This window comes from Castanea sativa, chromosome 3 (genome assembly GCF_040712315.1).
Source record: "Castanea sativa cultivar Marrone di Chiusa Pesio chromosome 3, ASM4071231v1".
Taxonomy (NCBI): Eukaryota; Viridiplantae; Streptophyta; class Magnoliopsida; order Fagales; family Fagaceae; genus Castanea; species Castanea sativa.
In genome coordinates, this window is record NC_134015.1 from 43,066,955 (window position 1) to 43,088,790 (window position 21,836).

The following is a 21,836-nucleotide window of genomic DNA, read 5'->3' on the forward strand; positions in this document are numbered from 1 at the left end:
CTATGTTTTATGTTGATTTTATTCCATGACAAAAAGTGTTGGAACTGCTTTATTTTTGTTCCTTGTATTTTGTAGGATTTTATTGTATTGAATTTAGTATTAAGCTGGTGAAGAATCGAGCATGTATTGGATTAGCAAGTGGATTTCATGAGTGTCTCGTGAGAAGCCTACCGCGAAAGAGCTACGTGAGAAGTACATGCTAGAAGCTGAAGAGTCATGCTAGGTTGTCAGTTTTGTGAGTGTCTCGCAAGAAGGGTCAGCCCACGAGATACCCGTGAAACTCTCTGTTTGGAGGATTTTAAGTGTGACTTTCTTACCCTTCACCCATACTATATATACCCTCATTAGCCAAAAATGTATTGTTAAGAGCTTAGCTAAATTAGAAAATAGAAGGAAGGAAGAAGATCATGGATATGGAGACTAGAGAAAAGAGAGAGTGTTGCTTTGAGGGAACTACCTCCAGAACTAAATAGGGGTTAGGGAAAAGAAGGAGAAGTTAGCTGAAATGTATTTTCTTACCCTTTGTCATTCATCAACTCAGATATATACAATTACAATCAATTCTCATGAGCTATCAGTAACTAACTAACTCCTCCCTTAACTAACTCCACGTCATTAGTACCATTTAACTAACTAATAGACTTAACTACCCAATAGTCTTTACAGCTAACTTGAGATACAACACCAATACAACACCAAGGTTATATTACAACTAATCACAACACATTACAACTAAGCACACACTAAGCACCATACAATCAGGATCCTAACAACACCTTCCCCCTTTAGAATAGCTAGCCCACAAAATGGGGAAATTGTTGCTGCAAATGAAACAAGTCCTCCCAAGTAGCATCATCAACGGTCCCACCTTGCTATTGAATGAGATGTTAAGTAATAGTCCTATTTCGAAGCTTGTGAGACCTGGTGATCTGAAGAACAACTATTGGTTTAGGTGTAAGGAAGCCTTGAAAGTTCACAGATGGAAGCAAAGACATAGACACATTCTGCTTGCCCAGCTTAGTCTTCAAACAAGACACATGAAACACTAAATGGATTGCAAAACCAGCAGGCAGATCCAACTTGTATGCTACTTCACCAATTCTTTCAAGGATCAACAAAGGCCCAAAAAACTTGGGAGAGAGCTTATGAGAAGCCCTATAGGCCACTGACTGTTGCTTGTAGGGTTGTAACCTAAGAAACACCCAATCACCCACACTAAATTCCCTCTCAGACCTATGGAGATCACATTGTTGCTTCATCTTGGCTTGGGCAGTCACCAAATTCTGCCTCAGTAAGGAAAGAATAAGCTGTCTTGATTGCAAAAGAGAATCCACAACTTCTACTTGGGTTGTACTAGGTATGTAATCCAACAAACAAGGAGAGGGAGAGCCATACACAGCCTCATATGGAGTGAACTTCGTAGCTGAATGATGATTGGTGTTGAACCAAAATTCAGCTAGGTACAACCAATTTGACCACTCAGTAGGCCTGTCAGTAGAAAAGGACCTCAAACACTGCTCTAAACATTTATTCATAACCTCAGTCTGGCCATCAGTTTGGGGATGATATGCTGAAGACATAGCCAGCTACACCCCATGTAAATTTGAATAGTTTAGCCCAAAACTTGGCAGTGAAGACTGGGTCTCTGTCAGACACAATAGAGGTAGGCATCCCATGCAATTTCAATAAACTTTTAGCAAACAAGGCAGCCACCTTAGAAGTAGAATAAGGATGAGACAGCCCTATGAAATAGACATATTTAGTGAGCCTATCTACCACAACCATCACAGTATCCAACCTTTAAGACATAGGCAACCCACTGATAAAATCTATACTAACAGCAAACCAAGGCCTATTAGGGATTGGCATGGGTTGTAGCAGTCTAGCAGGTTTGCAAGTCTCATGCTTCATTTGTTGACAAACTCCACATTCCCTAATATGTTTTTTCAAGTCTGATCTCATTCCCACCCAAAAGAAATCTTGCTTCAATCTATGAAAGGACTTGAGGAACCCAGAATGGCCCCCTAGTGGGCTATCATGAACTAGATGAAGAATCTTAGATTGGAGGTTGCATTGTGGACCCAAAAAGACCCTACCCTTATACAAGATCAGGCCATTATGCAATGAAAAGAACCTTGGACAATCTGAACCAAATTCAAGCTACTGTAATAGCTACTCCAACTTAGGGGTATAGTAATAGCTATCCTTCAATTCCTCAATCCAAGAAGGGCATGGAAAGGAAATTAAAAACAAGGATGGAGAAGAATCAGAAGGAGTTGGGTTGACTGAACCTTCAAAAGTAGAATCTGACCTCCTCGACAAGGCATTTGCCACCTTGTTTTCACAACCTTTTTTATACTCCATCACAAATAAGTAACCCAACAACTTAGCCAACCGCTTTTGCTGGGTAGGATTGGCAATTTTTTGCTCCAAAATGTACTTCAAGCTTTGTTGATCAGTCTTGATAATGAATGGCCTTCCAAACAGATAAGGTCTCCACTTGTGCATTGTAGTGACTAATGCCAACAATTCCTTTTCATAAGTAGACAATTTCAGAGCTTTACCCTTGAGAGTTTGACTATGAAAGGCAATGGGTCATGATTTTGCATCAAGACAGCCCCTAAACGACTTCCTGATGCATCACACCCAATAATGAAGGGCTGGTTGAAATCGGGCAAAGCTAGTATAGGGGGTTGGCTAACAGCAGCTTTTAGTTGATGGAAGGCTAGTTCAGCTGCAGCAAACTAAACAAAAGCATTATTTCTTAGCAATGCAGTCAATGGAGCAGCTATTTGGTCATAATTCTTGATGAATTTCCTGTTATACCTAGTTAAACCCAAAAAACCCTTCAAGGCCATGACAGAAGTAGGAGTTGGCCAAGTCACCATGGCTGCAATCTTCCTTGGATTAGCACTAACACCTTGGCCAAAGATAATGTGGCCAAGATACTCCACTTCTGGATAGCCAAAGACACATTTACTTCTCTTGGCATACAACTAGTGTTGCTGTAGCAACTCTAGGACAATTCTGAGACGCTGAAGGTGAAGATCCAAGGTAGAACTGAAACCTAAGATATCATCAAAGAACACTAGAACAAACCTCCTCAAATAATGCCTAAAAACATCATTCATTAGGATTGGAAGGTAGATGGAGCATTGGTCAAGCCAAATGGCATAACCAAGAACTCATAGTGTCCATCATGTGTTCTAAAGGCTGTCTTAGGAATATCCTTCTCTCTCATACGAATCTAAAGGTATCCAGACCTTAAATCCAACTTGGAAAAGATGGTGGAACCAGCAAGCTCATATAGCAACTCATCCACCACTGGTATGGGAAATTTGTCCTTAATTGTAGCCTGATTCAGAGCTCTATAGTCAATGCACATTCTCCAAGAGCCATCTGCCTTCCTTACCAACAATATTGGAGAAGAAAATGGGCTTTGACTAGGCCTGATTGAACCAACTTCCAATAAATCAGTAATGATTTTCTCAATTTTAGTTTTTTGGAAGTGAGTGTATTTATAAGGCCTTTGACAGATTGGAACAGTCCCTTTCTTCAAGACAATTCGATGTTCATGGCCTCTACAAAGAGGCAGACCAAAGGGTGTATCAAAGACAGAAGCAAATTTAATCAACAACTTCTCAATCAAAGGGTCACATTGGTGCTGGGATGAAGAAATCCCTGAGCCCAATTACACTACTTGCAGCAAAAAACCCTTCTTGATAGATTGTCTAAAGAAATGCTCACATTCTTGAAGAGTGGAATCAGTAGTATGCATGCCACTCAATGTAATATTGGTACCAAAATGCAGAAATTACATTGACATATTCTGAAAATCCAATTGAACCAAACCCAAAGTCCTAAGCCATTAAGTGCCTAAGACTAGCTCACAGTCCCCTAAGGGCAAAACATTCAAATCCACTGAAAACATGTGACCTTGCATAGCAACTTTAACATCCAAACAAACACTCTTGGTCTTAATTATTGCTCTATTAGCTACTTTAACCTCAAATGAAACAGTGAGATCTAAACATAGCTGTAACTTGGAAAGTATGGCAGCATCCAAGAAATTATGAGTGCTGCCAGTGTCAATTAAGATCAAAACCCAATGCCCATTAATTTTACCTTTAATTCTTATGGTACCAAGTGAAGGGCTTCCTAAGAGAGCGTAAAGAGTAATTTCTACTTTAGCCATTTTAGATTCAGACTCAATAGATTCGAAAGGAAGCATATCAGATTCAAGACACAAGGGCATCTCATTATCATTAAGTTCTATCAGTTGCACATTAGAATTGGGACCTTGGAATGGATAAAGACCTTCAAGCAAGAAAAGTTTAGCAGACTTATAGGGATGCCCAGGCTGGAAGTTCTCATCACAATTAAAACAAAGTCCCTTCTTTCTTCTCTCCTCCATTTGTGCTGGTGACAACCTCTGTAAGGGCAACTTAAACTTTGAGCCTAGCTTGACATCAGGTTTTGGTCCAAGAATTGAAGGTTTAGACAATTCCAATGAAGAAGGTCTTTGGGACTTCTTTCTACTCATCAAATACTCTTCTTGAATTTTTGCCAAACCAAAAGCCTCATTGAGATTCTTTGGATTAAGCATTTTCACAAGCAACTTGACTTCATCTTTAAGACCATTGAGGAAACAACTCAGTTTATGGTTCTCTGACAAATCCCTAATTCCGTTAGAGAGAGCTTCAAATCGCCCCTTGTAATGAACCGCATTACTTTTTTGTCGCAACCTGGTCAGAGCCTCCATTGGATCCTCATAAGTAGATAACCAAACCTTATCAATAATGCTTGAACAAAGCTCTCCCAAGCCATGAACACACTTGTTGATTCACAGTCTTGAAACCAAATTAAAGCATTACCATCCATATGGAAAGAAGCCATCACAAGCCTCTCATTAAGTGGAGTTTGATAGAAATTGAAGTACTGATTAGCTTTGTACATCCAGGCTGCAGGGTCATCTCCTCTAAACTTAGGAAATTTAAGCCTCACACTCTTTGACAAACTTGGTAATGGCAGAGTAATAGTGTGAGACATTGGGAATGACTTTGGAGATGGTGGTTGTTATCTCTTTTCTTCAGCTTCAGTTAGCTTCTGCAAGGCGAGGCTAATGGCATTCAATTGCTAGGTATTGACATTCAATTGTTGGGTGATTTCTTGAAGAGAATGGGCATAGTGGTCAATGGTAGTTCTTAAGGAAGCAATGGATTCATTGATGTATGAAGTGGATCGTGTTTCAGTCATGGTCGCAAGAAAGAGAGCTCTGATACCAATTGTTAAGAGCTTAGCTAAATCATAAAATAGAAGGAAGGAAGAAGATCATGGATATGGAGACTAGAGAAAAGAGAGAGTTTTGCATCGAGGGAACTACCTCCAAAACACAAGGGTTAGGGAAAATAAGGAGAAGTTAGCTGAAATGTTCTTTCTTACCCTTTCTTATTCATCAACTCAGATATATACAATTACAATCAATTCTCATCAGCTGTTAGTAACTAACTACCTCCTCCCTTAACTAACTCCACGTCATTAATACCATCTAACTAACTAACAGACTTAACTACCCAACAGTCTTTACAGCTAACTTGAGATACAACACCAAGGTTATATTCCAGCTAATCACAACACATTACAACTAAGCACCATACAATTAGGATCCTAACAAGTATGAGAGGTCATTCAGAGAGAAAAACTCTAGATAGGTTTTCTACAACACAACATTCACATCTTTTAGAGAAAGCTACCCATCCTTAGTGAGAAATCATTGTAGCCTCTTCTCCTTCCCTCTCCCATTATCATACCATGAGAGGAGATTTGTACCCAAACATAACCCACACCTATTCAGAGTATAGGGAGTGTTTTGGAGCTTGGGAAGCTTTGGGAATTTGCCAAAAGAAGTCGCTGAGACTTGGCGAATGCAATCGGGCGTATTGTGGAATCAGGAAAACTAGAGAAGACATGATTCTGAGAAGTTCGTTGGTAGCAAGAGCTTGGAGGGCTAAAGTACATTGGATAGACTAGGTTTGGAGGGTCTTTTGTTATTCGTGTACTCTAATTTTATTCTTTAGTGGATCAATTTCGACTTTAAGAGTCGTAGAGAGGTTTTTCACCGAGTTCTTCGGTTTCCTCTTTGATAATACGTCTTGGTGTTATCTTCTGTTTGCATCTCTCTTCCCTTACTCTTGTGCTTTACTTTTATTGTTTTATTGTTCATGTGTATGTACTAGAGTAGATCTAATGATTGCACTTCATTTACTCTTGTTCCGAATTTAGGTAAGTTAGAGTTGAAGAAATTTAGCCGTAATTTTAAAATTGGGGTCTAAACAAGCTCTTGGGTTTTAGCACAAATCTGAGCTTTCATGGTCCATACACCACCTAGGCTGGTTAAGTGAAAAGATCAACCAAATTAAAAGTTAAGAATGCCATTCAACAAAGGTAGCAGATACCACTCAACACAACCAAGTAACACGATTGTTTAATACGATTAATTACTCAATTCAAAAGAAAGATATACTTAAAAACAATTTTTGGTATCAAAATACAATCTATTATCTTTTTTTCATTCCTCATTAATATTTACAATGAACACAATGCAAAAGAATTTGATTCTTACAATAAATGAATGAAAATAAGACAAAAGATAATGTATTAAGTATTCTTTATATTCCACCGCACACTTTTAGTACGATGGTCACTCTATAAGTATAAGTACTTATAGAGTATGTGAGGTAAGGGTTGGGGTTCAAGTCTTTAGGAGGGAGTTTCACACACATATACACTTAGATTAAGTTAGAATAAAATTTCTTTATTATATAAAAAAATAATAAAAGTAAAAATTTATTCATTATATCTATCAATTTGCATATGATAGAGTTTAACAATTACCAATAAGACTATATAAATAATTATTTCAAATAAAACTGACAAATAAAAGACACTTGGACACATTAAATAAATGACAAATATCACCAACATTGCTGACACATAAGCTAAAATTATGCTCCTGTATCAATAATAACTAGCTCATATATTGGTTTTTGAAAGCTTATGTATCAACAATATAAACAAAAAGTGATGAGTTTTGGTTTTTATAACAACAAATCTCATGTATATTTCGTGTAGAGCATGTATATATAGTATATTAAAATTCAAGATTAATTTCAATCAAAGTACAAGGATAAGAAACTGTAAATATAATACTTCAAAAGACCAAGTTACTACAATTTCATGATATGAATGAAAGAAAAATTTGAGGAAATAAGCCCATTTTGGCTGTGATTGCGATTATCCATCCAAGCCTGTCACACATCAACTTTTGCAGATGAAACAAACAATAAGAGCTCCTTGTCTTACTTCAAATTTAGCCATCTCTTCCTCCTCCAAGTTAATCCATGCCTCTATTCCATTTCCTGATTTGGTATCCAAGAAAGTAACTACGTTTCTTGTTAAACAATTTAGCTGAGCCTAACCATACAGGCTTTCCCCACCTAAAATCCGCTTCATATACAGGAAACCTACACAGACTAGTGAAGGCCAAGGTGATACCCTCTCCTTTTTTCAATTTCTCCATGTTCTCTTTCAAAAACTTCATCTGCCCACCATTCTTTTGGAATTCTTTCACATAGTTCTTGTCAACTTTCAATGAGGCATCTCTTGCTGGAATGATAATACCGTCAAACCCTATCTCACTGTCCCATGAGACTACAGAGGCTGTAGACAGGCTCATGTTGCCAAAATATTGCTCTGATAGTGGAGGATCCAACCTTTTACGTGGGTTCGCTGCATGAAATACTGCGTAAATCTTATTGGGGTCTTGTTCTGATTGTATTGTAGAAAGGTAGCGACTCCACATGAAAGCTGATAACGCCTCCACACGAGTAGGACGTGGGTTAGCAATGCTGTTGTTATCTGTGCTGTATTTGGCTCGAAGAACCACTATGGAAGATGCATCAAAGACAAATCTCTTTATCACAATTTTGTGCTTTCCCCTTGTTGGAACAAATATAGGTGAAGTTTCAGGTGGGAATAACGTGGCAATCTCGAATCGTGGTATCTGTATATCAATAATACCGCGAGCAATTGCAGCCCAACTTTTGAGAAAGAAGAAGAATGAAAGCATCCGAAACCTTGTGATTGAAGATCAAACCAATCACCATCCCCCCACAGTTGAAGACGGTTACCTGAATGGCTAAAGCTAGTTCATTCACATCAACCAGTTCATATGGAAGGAATTTGTCGAGCTCAGCTAGGATAGGATTCTCAAGGAATTCGGAAAGTTGGCAATTGGCCTTGGATTCCGCATAGAGAACGCCCTCATCATTGCAATCAATGTAAAGATTTTCCTTAACCCGTCCTGCTAGCGGGTAGAATAGTATTAAAACGTCCGATAAGGATTTCTTAATCCGGTCACAGCATTCTAAGTTGCTGATATTTGCACGGCGATCTTGTGGATAAAAGACACAAAATGGCATGAATATTTGAGGTGTAATCTGATCAATTAAAGACTGTGTAATGACGGAGGTGGTCAGGGGTTGGAGAAGCTGGTTTGATAGTTTGCTGTGAGATAATTTCAGTATCAACCTTCATTGTTTTTATAGGAAATTAATTTCAAGCTTGTTAACTAAACGAGGTTTATCTAGTAATTAAGTGAGGCTATTGGCATTGGATGATGGAAATCCAACATGCCGATCCTGCAGAGAAAGAGCCAACGAATTCATAGCTTATAATATATTAATTTCACATCCATCCTGCTGCATAATTTTAAAAGTTGCTGATGTTTCTGATGTCTCTACAATGATTATATTAGGGTAAACGATACGTGGGCATGGGCGGAGCTGTTATTGGACTAGGGGGGGCCATTGCCCCCCCTAATTTTTTTTATAAAAATATTATTATATTAATAGGTACTAAGTTTAACAATTTTGTTCAATAAAATTACACTTTGTCCCCTTAATAATGCCATTAATTCTTTTGAGAGTAATCTTATAGCCAAAAACGTTTTTACAATGTTTATACAAACTATTAAGGTAGCAAATTCTTATTAGTTCGTACACTTGCATAACTTTTTATATATCAATAACCACTTATCACATTAGCAATTTGTAAAAATTTTGTAGTTTTAGCATTTTTCACCTTTTAAAGGACATAAAAAATTAATAGATTAAATCTAAAACAAAATATAAAAACTCAAAAAAATTAGCTCAACAACAAAAATTACCAATATAATAAAACTAAAAAAATTAAGTCCAATCAATATATTTTACCCAGAACAAACTACTTGGCCATTTAAAAAAATTTTAACAAAAATCCTTAGTAGTAAAAAAATAGACTCAAGGGTCGGAGCCACCGCACACAGCTAGCAGCAAAGTCGCCCCCCCTAACTCCAAGTCCTGGCTCCGTCCCTGTACGTGGGTATTGCCAAATGAATGATAGCAAACTGGTCCAACAGTGCTATGAGGAATTGGATTTACCCTGAGATTGGAGAATTGCAATGTTTGGGAATGCAAGTGAAAATTTAATTGTAGCCCCCATCATTTATAAATCCGATTGCCTAATCCATGGCAATTATGGTATGAGATGGTCGCCAAATTGCATGAGATTAATTTGAATCTTCATGCAACCCATTGATACAAACATGTAGAATCAACACAAATGAAGACATCAAATATCAAAAGTATGAAATATATACACACATACACATAAACAATGGAATTAAATTTTTGTTCTGACTTACTGTTTGAAGAGTGGTGTCTATTACACACACTAAGAGTTACTCCATATTGAAGTTAGGGTGGTCTCAAGACCATGATGACCCTGAGAGCGAGCATCTAAATTTTAAAATTTGCTTTTCTAAAAATATGGTGATCCTCTAAATTTTTTTAGCCTAAAAAATTAAATTTTGGTCCCCTTAACAAGATATTAGTCCCTTTTAACAATAAGAAAATGCTCATAAAAAATTTATTGAGCTAGAACTTTACAAGAAAATTCATAGAAGAAAATTTTAAAACTTTATATATTTTTGTGTTTTTATTTTTATTTTTTTTTATTTACAATTTAATGTCAATATATGGAGTTCTATTTTATTAAGTTTTGATCATTTAAAGTTTTTTAATGACAACTCTTTAAAAAATTTCTTTAGACACCTCTATCCCTTGACACACACTCTAGTGCACACATAGGGTGTGTTTAGATGCTGCTTATTTACTGAAAATATTGTAGTAAAATAATTTTTAAATATGTAAATAGTGCTGTGAGACCCAAAGAGAGAGAGAAAACTGTGTTTTGCTGACTTTTGTGGGTCCATAAACACTATCCATGGACCCAAAAAAAAGCAGTACGGATTTGGGCAAAACGCCCAATCCAAATGCATACATAGTATACACTCTAGGGTAAATTGTGACTCATGTGTACACTAGTAATTATTCTTATTTGAATTAATCTCGATTTTTTAGCAACAAAGTCAGTGATGAATTTAGCAAAACTTAGACTGCCATGTCACACTTACTCTTTCTTATCATCGATCCCAGCCTTTAGCGCAAAACATCTTTAAATATTTCTCTTGCTGCTTCTAGAAACTATTAATATTCTGCAATATAAAGGGTTGCTACGCAGTCAACATCTAGGTGCAAGAAAAGTACCAAGGAAAAACTTATGAGAGAAGTAATCAAGAAAGGGAGGGCTTGCACTTAAAGCTCGATCTTAGTCTTCTGAGGGTGATGAACATAACAGTATATAATAACAAATTTGCAGTCTTTATCTTTCCTAGAACTTTTGTGTTCGCATTTTTTTTTGTTTTTATAATCAATTTCCAGTTGTTAACGTACACTCATATGTGGGCTTGGCCCATTTAGATCACTTACTTGTACTGCACACTATACTACTTGTACTGCACTCATATTTACTTGTATAGCACTCATATGCCTCCTATATAAAGGCACTCATGTATATTATTTTACTTGAGAAATACAACACTATTCAATTCAATATTGCTAATATGGTATCAGAGCCACTGCTCTGACCTTTTCTTCGCAGTCTTGTCTTTATTGGTGTAACTTCATTCTTCATATTGCTTCTGCTGTCACAACAACTGCCACAGTCTTTCACTGTTGAACCTTCGAGTCTTCCAGACATCATCCTCAGGTTCTGGACCTGTAGCAGTCGCCGTTGGGGAGTTCGAACACTGCAAAGACCACTGCCTTTTCCGGCACCGCCGTGAATATTGCTCCAAAAATTTTTCTGAAGGTACCACGAAGATCGTCTTGCTCCGATCTGCCTGTTCGTGAAAACCTTACAGTTATCGAAGTCTCCACGCACCCTCACGCGCCGCCCAAAGGTTCTGCACTGCAGGTCACGCGCCCACGCGCCTCCACGCGCCGAACCGAGCCGCCACGTGCCAAATTCATCCTGCTGACGTCAGCTCTAGCCACGTCATCTGCCACGTCATCGCTGACGTCACCTTCCAGCGCGCTGCTAACGTCACCTCTGACTGTTGACCGTTGACCGTTGACTTTGACCGTTGACTTTTTCAGGCCAGGTTCTCCTTACTCAGTTTTTCGCATAGATTTCATTTTTGCAGTCTGTTTTTGCATATTGTGTCTCTAAATGGATAAAAAGGATGTTTTTCTTCCTCGCCCCATCAATACTGTATTGGAGGGGACTAGGAATTACTTATCTTGGTCTCAAGCTATGCGTAGTTTCCTTAAGGGTCGCATGCTCTGGCATTATTGCACTGGTGCAATCACTATTCCTGTGAAGGGGGCAAGTGAAGAAGATGCTGCTTTTCTCAATCGTATGATTGAATGGGATAGTCACAATCACATGATCCTCACATGGATTCGAAATACTTCCATTCCCTCTATCTCCAATTTGCTGGGCAGCTTGGATGATGCGAAATCAGCATGGGATATGTTGGCCAAAAGATACTCTACCACTCACGGATCCATGAAATATCAATTAGTGGTTGAATTGCATCAACTCAGGCAAGAACCGGGGCAGTCCATCAATGACTACTATGATCAGCTTCGCTTCATTTGGGACCAAATTGACATTTCTGATCCAACTTGGGCATGCTCAAAAGATGCCCAACAATATGCTGCTATAGAGATGAATTTCGTCTCTATGAGTTCCTGATGTCACTCCACAAGGACTATAAGCCCATTCGAGGTTAGCTTCTGAATCGTTGTCCTCCTCCCTCTCTTGATACTGCTGTGAATAAGTTAGTCAGAGAAGAAGCTCGCCTTGCAACTCTTCAAGCCCAGGATAAGTTTAATGTTCTGGCCCTTACTCCTTCCATAGAGCAACCTCAGCACTCAGGTGATTCTTCTGGCTCCAGCAATCGTCGCAGACAGACCAATAAAAAGTTCTGCAACTATTGCAAGCGCCCTGGCCACACTATTGAGACTTGTTACCGTTGCAACAAATCTACTGCTGTAGTTGCTAACACTGAGTCTACTCCGCCAATGCCTCCCATTTCAGCTGAGTCCCAGTCTTTTGGATCCACCATCAACCTCTCACCCACTGACCTACAGGAGATCATAGCTCAAGCTGTTCATATGGCTAGTAATGCATCTCTTTCCACTGTTCTCTCAGTTTTACCCGGTAAGTCTCAAACTTGGCTTTTTGATTCTGCCTGTTGCAATCACATGACACCTCACTCGTCCTTATTCTCCAAACTTGACCCTACTCCATATCCCCTCAATATTCACATAGTTGATGGTTCCACCATGCATGGGAATAGTCTTGGTTTTGTTTCAACCTCCAACCTCTATGTTCCTAGGGTCTACCATGTTCCTGACCTATCCTATAATTTGTGTTCTGTGGGACAATTAGCTGAACTAGGTTATCGCCTTATTTTTTACTATTCTGGGTGTATTGTACAGGATCCGAGGACGGGGCAAGAGCTTGGGACCAGCCCTAGAGTTGGGCGTATGTTTCCAGTGGACAATCTTCATCTTCCACCTGTTGCTCCGATGTCTGTTGCTACTACTGCTGCTGCGGTGTCTTCCCTACCTTCTCTCTCACTTTGGCACTCTCGTCTTGGTCATGCACCCTCTTCTCGGGTACAACAGTTAGCTTCTAAGGGTCTGTTAGGTTCTGTGTCCAAAGACAATTTTGATTGTACTTCATGCCAGTTAGGAAATGTACCGACTTTACCTTTTAATAATAGTGATTCTATTTCTAATAGTATTTTTGAGTTAATTCATTTTGATGTTTGGGGACCTTCTCCTGTTGCTAGTATTGGTGGATCTCGATATTTTGTTGTTTTCATCGATGATTATTCTCGTTACAGTTGGATATTTCCTATGAAATCTCGTTCTGAAATTTTGCCAATATACAGTAACTTTGCAAAAATGGTTGAAACCCAATTCTCCAAAAGAATCAAAATATTTCGTTCTGATAATGCTCTTGAATACACTCAATATGCTTTTCAAGCTCGTTACACTCCTATGGCTTGTACATCATCTAACTTGTCCAGGTACCTCTTAGCAAAATGGTCGAGTTGAACGTAAACTTCGTCATATTCTTGACACTTGTTTGTACTCTTCTTCTTTCGCCAAGGTTCCTCCTCCATTCTCGGGGGTGAAGCCGCTCTTCATGTCGTTCACACCATTAACCGCATTCTAAGCACTATCATCCATAATCAAACTCCGTATGAGCGCCTCTTTGGGTCACCCCCGACTATCATCACCTTCGCTTCTTTTGGATCTCGCTTGTTTCGTTCTTCTTCGCCCTCATGAGCACAACAAACTTGAGCCTCGATCTAGACTTTGCTGTTTCCTTGGTTATGGCGAAACACAAAAAGGGTATCGCTGTTATGATCCTGTCTCTCATCGCCTTCGTGTTTCTCGTAATGTTGTCTTCTGGGAACACCACTTGTTTGTTGAACTCTCTCATTTTCGTTCTTCCCTCACTACCTCATCTGTACTTGAAGTTTTTCCAGAGGAGTCTCATGTTCCTTCTCCAACTTCAATTGATCCTCCTTTAGACTTTTCTATACAAACACCCGATCCTTTTAATGTCTCTTCTGGCCAGGTCGAAGATGAGCAGATTGATGACGAGCTATCCCAACTCGAGCCTGGGTCCCCCGCTCCTGCTCCGCCTGAAGATCCTCCACAAGACCTTCCACCTCCACAAGACATTCCACCTCGTCACTCAACCCGGGTAAGATCCATCCTACACATTTACTTGATTACCATTGTTACACTGCACTTGCTACACTCCACGAGCCTCAAACCTATCGTGAGGCCTCCACTGACCCTTTATGGCAAGTTGCAATGAAAGAGGAAATTGATGCATTAACCAAAAACCATACTTGGGACTTAGTTCCTCTCCCTCCTAGACAATCTGTGGTTGGTTGTAAGTGGATCTACAAGATTAAGACTCGCTCAGATGGGTCCATTGAGCGCTATAAGGCTCGCCTTGTTGCAAAAGGTTTTACACAGGAGTATGGGATTGATTATGAAGTGACCTTTGCACCAGTTGCCCGCATCTCATCTGTTCGTGCCCTCCTGGCTGTTGCTACTGCTAGAAAATGGGATCTTTTTCAGATGGATGTTAAAAATGCATTCCTTAATGGGGACTTGAGTGAAGAAGTTTACATGCAACCTTCTCCAGGTCTCTCCATTGACTCCAACAAGGTTTGCCGCCTTCGCTGAGCATTGTATGGTCTTAAACAAGCTCCTCGAGCCTGGTTTGCAAAATTTAGCTCTACTATTTTTCGCTTGGGTTATACTGCCAGTCCTTATGATGCTGCCTTATTTCTTCGTCGTACTGATAAAGGCACCATTCTACTTCTCCTCTATGTGGATGATATGATCATAACTGGTGATGACCTTAGTGGCATACAAGAACTCAAGGATTTTCTTAGTCAGCAATTTGAGATGAAAGATCTTGGACATCTTAGCTATTTCTTGGGGCTTTAAATCACTCGTTCCTCAGATGGTCTTTATATTACTTAAGCCAAGTATGCTTCTGATCTTTTGTCTCGTGTTGGACTCACTGACAGCAAAACTGTTGACACCCCAGTTGAACTTAATGCGCATCTGACTCCCTCGGGGGAGAAACCATTGTCTAATCCTTCTCTTTACAGACAATTAGTTGGCAGCCTAGTTTATCTCACAGTTACTCGTCCGTACATTTCTTATGCCGTTCATCGGGTCGGCCGCATTTGTCGCTCCACGGTCGACTCACTATGCCTCGTTCTCGCATTCTTCGTTACTTGAAGGGCACTCTCTTCCATGGCCTTTTCTACTCAGCTCAATCTCCTCTTGTACTTCGTGCATTCTCTGATGCTGATTGGGCAGGAGATCCCACTGATCGTAGGTCCACCATTGGCTATTGTTTTCTACTTGGCTCTTCCTTTATTTCTTGGCGAAGTAAGAAACAAACCTTTGTGGCCCGCTCCAGTACTGAAGCAGAATATCGTGCTCTTGTTGATACCACATCTGAGCTTCTTTGGTTACGATGGCTTCTTACAGACTTAGGTGTGTCTACATCCTCTGCTACACCTCTTTATTGTGATAATCAGAGTGCCATTCACATTGCTCATAATGATGTCTTCCATGAACGGACTAAACATATTGAGATTGATTGTCATTTTATTCGTTATCATCTTGTTCATGGTGCTCTCAAGCTCTTCTCTGTCTCCTCCAAAGATCAACTTGTAGACATCTTCACTAAGTCCCATCCTAAGGGACGCCTTCGTGATTTGGTTGACAACCTCAAGTTGGTCTCACATCCACCTTGAGTTTGAGGGGGGCTGTTAACGTACACTCATATGTGGGCTTGGCCCATTTAGATCACTTACTTGTACTGCACACTATACTACTTGTACAGCACTCATATGCCTCTTATATAAAGGCACTCATGTATATTATTTTACTTGAGAAATACAATACTATTCAATTCAGTATTTCTAATACCAGTGATTTATTTAGTCAGATTTATTTTATTTTATTTTATTTTTATATGATCAAGGTTTGAGCAAGGGACCGCTTCCTTTGGCATGAGTGACAAAACATGTTCATCTCATTCACCTAGCAAATCTAAAAAATATTGGTTATTGTTGGGTTCTAAAACTTTTGGTTTAAATATATTAGAACTTCAATTTGTAATGTTAGCAAACCATGATCAATATATTTAGTCTTATATTAGACTTGCTCAAACTATGTTTAAGTGTAAAGTTGGAATCGAGTGTACTGCAGGATTTACTATGTAAATCTGCTTGGCTCGATCGATCGAAAATTAGACTCGATCGATCAAAGCTCGTACAGATTGTTTTTCTGTAGAATTTTTCAACTCAGCCCAAGCCTATTTGACATGTAAGGTTTTATGTTTTGTCTTAAGTATAAAAGGGAAAATCCTAGCCACATTTTGAGGTTGCTCTTTATGCTATGTGTGAATCTTTTGTGAGATCTAGAGGTGTTTGCCTTTACATACATTTAGGGTTATCAAGATCTAGATTAGTGTCAAGAACTAGGTGATCAATTTAGTTACAGATTCAAGAGCTTAAAGATATACAAGCGGGAGTACTTGTGGTTGCTGGGAATCCAAGAAAGAAGTCGTTCATGGACTCAGAGCTGTCACATGGTCATAGTAGTAAGTTTTCTACTCGAGGTAGGAATAAGATGTTAGTAGTCTAAGTCACTTTTGTGTAAACTTCAATTCTTTCATAGTGGATTCGTTTTACCTTGAGGATAGCTAGGTTAAATCCTCCCCAGGTTTTTTACCGGTTTGGTTTTCCTAGGTTATCATATTGTTGTATTCTTTATTTTCCGCACTTTACAACGATATGATATATTTGTGTTAACTTAGATCTGTTTAATTTGACTAAGTAATCACTTGGCTAATTAACTAGGTTAATCTAGTTGTGTTTAAAGGGTCTAAAAATGTACAGTTATATTGAAATGGAATTCAAAGCTAGCAAAACAACAGGGAAAAGCCAGCTCAAACTAAAATGCAAGTTTGGGTCAACACCTATTGTTGTAAATTTTCCATATATTTCAGCCACACGTTTTAACATGTTTTGTGATGTGTGTATAGTATATATACTTTAACGATTGTGATCAAAGAAATTACTGATACTTAATATATATCATGTAGTGTGGGCCGTAGGGACTATTTAATTGACCAAGGAAGAAGGTTTGGTGTATAAGGTAACCAAAAACCAAAAGCCCATGTAATTTTTTTATTTTCCAAAAATTCAATTGTATACTTTGATTCACAAGGATTGTACATTAATGATTAAGCCCTCAAATATTCCACACACAAAAAAAAAAAAAAAAATCAGAGCTCTATGAACAATATTAGGGACTACGGGCTACAACCCTAACATTGTTACTATCAACATCTGCTTCTTCTACATGTCCTCTTGGGAGTATAGTTGTAGGAACCACGGGCTACAACTAAAGTCTAATGCTCTAATAAAAAAGAAAACACGGAGGTCTGTATAATAGTTCCTATCAACATCTTCTTCTAAAAAAGGGATAAAAGTCACTTACAAAACAATGTCCTCTAGGATGTGCAATCTCTACCAGCAGAATCTATATCTCACACACTTATGGTTTACAACTGCAAAAGTCCAACCTCCGAGAATAGTTGTCTAACCACTGTGAGCGACAAAAGTCGTCTCAAAAGAGGGTTGTTGCCTACTTTGAAAAACTTTAGTTAAAAAGATATGATACATACCTTAGTAAGTAGCATAAATAATAAGAGTGAGAGAAATACACTTTTCATGATATAATGTAAAAGGAGCGAGTAGTACTCCAATCACAACTAATAAATGAAGCTATATGTCGAAGGAGGAGCTAATTGATTTGAAAAAATTGAATAAATAAAAGGAGTTAAAACTCTGTAAATAATATAAATAATAGGATTAAAAAAAATGCAAGATTCATACAAATGAACATTTTGCAAACATGTATAATTTGGCAATTGTCATAATTAAAGTTCTATAGTCATCATTTTCTTTGTGATAATATAGAAAGAATTGATGAAAAAATGTAGCACTAAATTAACTTCTCAAAATAACATCATAAATCTACATAATTTTTTCGTAAGCAATAATAAACAAACATCCAATATCATTTCAAAAATAGGAGAACTTCATCAAAGGTCACATGACAAACCGTAATCGTCACAAAGACGAAGTCATTATAAAGTTAGAGTCGTAAGTTGTAACAAAGACATAATAGTCATCATAATTATCATTATATTGAAGGACAGAGAGAACCTTACAACTAAGAGAATCACCATTAATGGGGATGATCAAAGTCAATGCCATTGATCCTCAACACTCTTTAACTATCCATCCCAGATCTCTATTGGATTTTGATCAAAGTCAGGCTTTTAATAAGCTTAAGGCTCAATGGAGCCTATTAGGGGCAAGGTCTATACCAAGTCCCTAATGTACATTGCCAATATCATCAAGGGGCAAGCTACCATACCGTTAAGTCTATTACGTTAAGATATGTCATAGAAGAGATTATTGCTCAAAAGTTAATTAATCACTCCACCTGTTTCAATGATCAACTCCAATACTCCATCCCTAACCAATATCTGTTTTGATGAGCATCAATTCCACATTCTACTTTTGTGAGCGAAATTTCTTAGGTACTTTACAAACACGAAATAATTGTGTTTCTTCTACTTACATTTATAGTAGACCTCATCATAAATTTAACAAGTGAACCTCACTATGAATGTAAGAAAATGAAGTACCATTTTTCGTATTCAAAAGTATATAAGAATTAGTTTTTGAGAGCATGAACTTTGAAACCCATATTATAATTTTGAACATTTTTAATAATTAAAAATATATATTCTAGTCTATGTTTTTTCTAGGTTTTAGTTTTTTTCCATGTGTATTATACATGTCCTTATTTTGTATTTCTCCTCTTGTTACCATTCTTTAAAATTTTGAATCTTATGTATCCCACCATTTGTCCTACATAGGGATTGAAACTAAGTTACACTACTTCTAAGAAACTATATAAGTTATAACTACATTTAAATATAAATGATTAGTAAACCTGCGGAAATAATATTTAACACTTTATTTCAATAGTCATCTTTCTTTTAAAGACAACGAGATAATAACTTAATAAGCCATTTAGGCCACGATGGTGATTATCACCCAATCCATTCATGCAGAAACTTTTGCTGATGAAACATAAGCCAGAAGCTCATTGTCAACTTCAAATTTAGCCATGTCTTCCTCTTCTAAGTTGATCCACACCTCTATTCCATTCCCTACTTTGGTGTCGAAGAAAGTAACTAGATTCTTGTACAACAATTTTGCCGAGCCAACCCATGCAGGCTTCCCCCACCCAAAATCAGCTTCATATATTGGAAACCTGCACAAACTTGTGAAGGCCAAGGAGACCACCTCCCCTCTCATGAACTTTTGCCCGTGCTCCTTCACAAAATCCATATGCCCACCATTCTCTAGGAGATTTTTCACATAGTTCTTGTCAACTTTCTTTATGGCTTCTCTTACTGGAGTAATCACAGTGTAAAACCCATCCTCACTGTCCCAGGGGACTGCGGAGACTGCAGGCAAGCCCATGTTTCCAAAATTATATTCTGAAAGAGGGGGATCCATCCTCGTGCGCAGGTTCGCGATATGAAATACTGCGTAAACCTTATTGGGGTCTTTCTCTGGCTGAGTTGCAGCAAGGAAACGACTCCATATGAAAGTTGATAAGGCCTCCACGCGGGTGGTACGTGGGTATTCAATGTTCTTGTTGTCTGTGTTGTATTTGGCTCTAAAAGCCGCTATAGCTGTTGCATCAAAGACAAATCTTTTTATCACAATCTTGTCCTTTCCCGTCCCTCTACTTTCACCAAAGCTAGGTAATGTCTCAGGTGGAAAGAACTTGGCAGAATCAAATTGTGGAGGCGGTATGTCATCGCCACAACCACGAGCAATAGCAGCCCAACTGTTGAGGAACAAGAAGAACGAGGAAGCATCGGAAACCTTGTGAGCAAAGAGCAGACCGAGCACCATGCCACCACAGTTGAAGGTGGTGACTTGAACAGCTAAAGCAAGATCATTGACATCATCCAGCTCAAATGGAAGGAATTTGTTGTCCTCAGCAGGTGATGGATCCTCAAGAAACTCAGAAAGTTTGCAATTGGCCTCGGCTTCAACATAGTGAACGCCCTCATCGTTGCAATCAACGTAAAGATTTTCCTTAACCCGTCCTGCTAGAGGATAGAATCGTGTTAAGGTCTCTGACAATGATTTCTTAATCACGTCATGGCGCTCTAGATTGCTATAATTAGCAGTGCCATCTTTCGGGTAAAAGAGAACGAAAGGCATGAAAACTTCGGGTGTAATTTGGTCAATGCAAGAGAGTTTGTAATGGCGGAGGTGTTCAGGGGTTGGAAAATCAGGTTTGATGGTGTCCTTGGAGATAACTTCCACTTCAACCTTCATTGTTTTAGTAGAAATTAATCTGAAGCTGTTCAGCAAAACAATGGTTATCTAGAGCTAGCTAGGCAGAAATAGCAGCTGGCATTCAGTGATGAAAAGCCACCATGGCCTTCATGGTTATATAGCAAAAATGTTGGTAAAGTGTCCGAAATTTCACAGCTGGGTTTATTGGTTTTTCTTTGTTTAACATTGATTAAGGGTACACGATACGTGAGGATTACCTGCCGCAAGAAAAGGAGACGGCCAGGTAGTGCCTGAAAGTCAACCTGAATCGAATGAAATAAGTTATATCAGGGTTATACAAATTCTTTTATCAGGTCAACCTTAAAATTATTTTTATCAACTCATGAGTAGAAATTAAACAATGTCTGAATGTTTATCAACAAATAAACAACGTCTGAATTACTTTTTAAATAATACTTGAGATAATATAAATCCCACCATGAAGTAAACATTATTAGAATAACTACCATGCATATGTATGAATATGCTTACAAGATGTATATTAAGACATATAGTATAATTTAAATATTATATATATATATATATATATATATATATTAATTCTTTAAAAAGTCCGATAAGGATATTATTAGGTAAAAAATATAAATTTTTTATTTTTTTTATGTTCATTAATTTTAGATTCTTTGGTTTTGGTTGACATTAACTTACTTGGATGGATAATTATGATATGATTCCATTTTTGACTCCAATGAAACATGATTATTATATGTGTCAAGTTTTAGTTTTTAAATTACCATAACTTGACATGCAATATGTTATTAGAGGTTAAACCCTGTCCAGATAGAATTAGCACTTTACTTTAAGTAGACAAAACTCATAACATTACTTTAGGTGTTTATATTTAAATTTTCTTCTTAAAATTTTGTCATGTGGTTACTTAACTAAAAAATACACTTACATCACATAAGAAAAAAGTCATATGACAGAAATTTAAAAAACTAAAAAATCTAAAAAACAGCACTTAAGTACTGTACCTAAATATTATCCAAATAAATTAGTCTTATTATTAATTGAAAATGAGATATTAGCACAACATATCTAAAAATTAATAATAATAAATTTTAAACTAAAATTATATATATATATATATATATATATATATATATAATTAAAACCCAATTAAAATTGTCAGCTTAGATCTCAAACCACCACGTGAAATAAGAAAAAATATATATTTTTACTTTTAATGAAATCTGACATATAAAAGAGATTAAAATTAATTAGTTATATGATAAAATATATCCACAAAGGGCTTCTTTATGGCAGGGGGGGGATTGGTAAGTCTGGCAAGGAAATTGACATTTGTGGAAGGGAGGATGAATTGGCCCTTTCACTAACTAGTTAAGGTTTGAATTGCTCTACTCGTAGA

At 37.8% G+C, this 21,836-nt stretch overlaps 2 protein-coding genes and 1 pseudogene across 2 annotated transcripts; all 3 read right to left on the bottom strand.

The window, feature by feature from the left end:
- Positions 1–887: 887 nt before the first annotated feature.
- On the bottom strand, positions 888–4,762 carry LOC142628999 (uncharacterized). The gene is made up of 5 exons (XM_075803005.1): positions 3,892–4,762; positions 3,264–3,681; positions 2,995–3,067; positions 2,565–2,744; positions 888–1,586 (listed from the first exon to the last, which is right to left on the bottom strand). The coding sequence occupies exons 1-5, from the start codon at positions 4,760–4,762 to the stop codon at positions 888–890; spliced, it is 2,241 nt and encodes a 746-aa protein (XP_075659120.1).
- Positions 4,763–7,310: 2,548 nt separating this feature from the next.
- Positions 7,311–8,743, bottom strand: LOC142629000 (stemmadenine O-acetyltransferase-like; annotated as a pseudogene).
- A 10,282-nt stretch (positions 8,744–19,025) lies between these two features.
- Positions 19,026–20,541, bottom strand: LOC142627319 (stemmadenine O-acetyltransferase-like). Its single transcript, XM_075801157.1, has one exon. The coding sequence runs from the start codon at positions 20,444–20,446 to the stop codon at positions 19,151–19,153; it is 1,296 nt and encodes a 431-aa protein (XP_075657272.1). The 5' UTR covers positions 20,447–20,541; the 3' UTR covers positions 19,026–19,150.
- Positions 20,542–21,836: the final 1,295 nt, after the last annotated feature.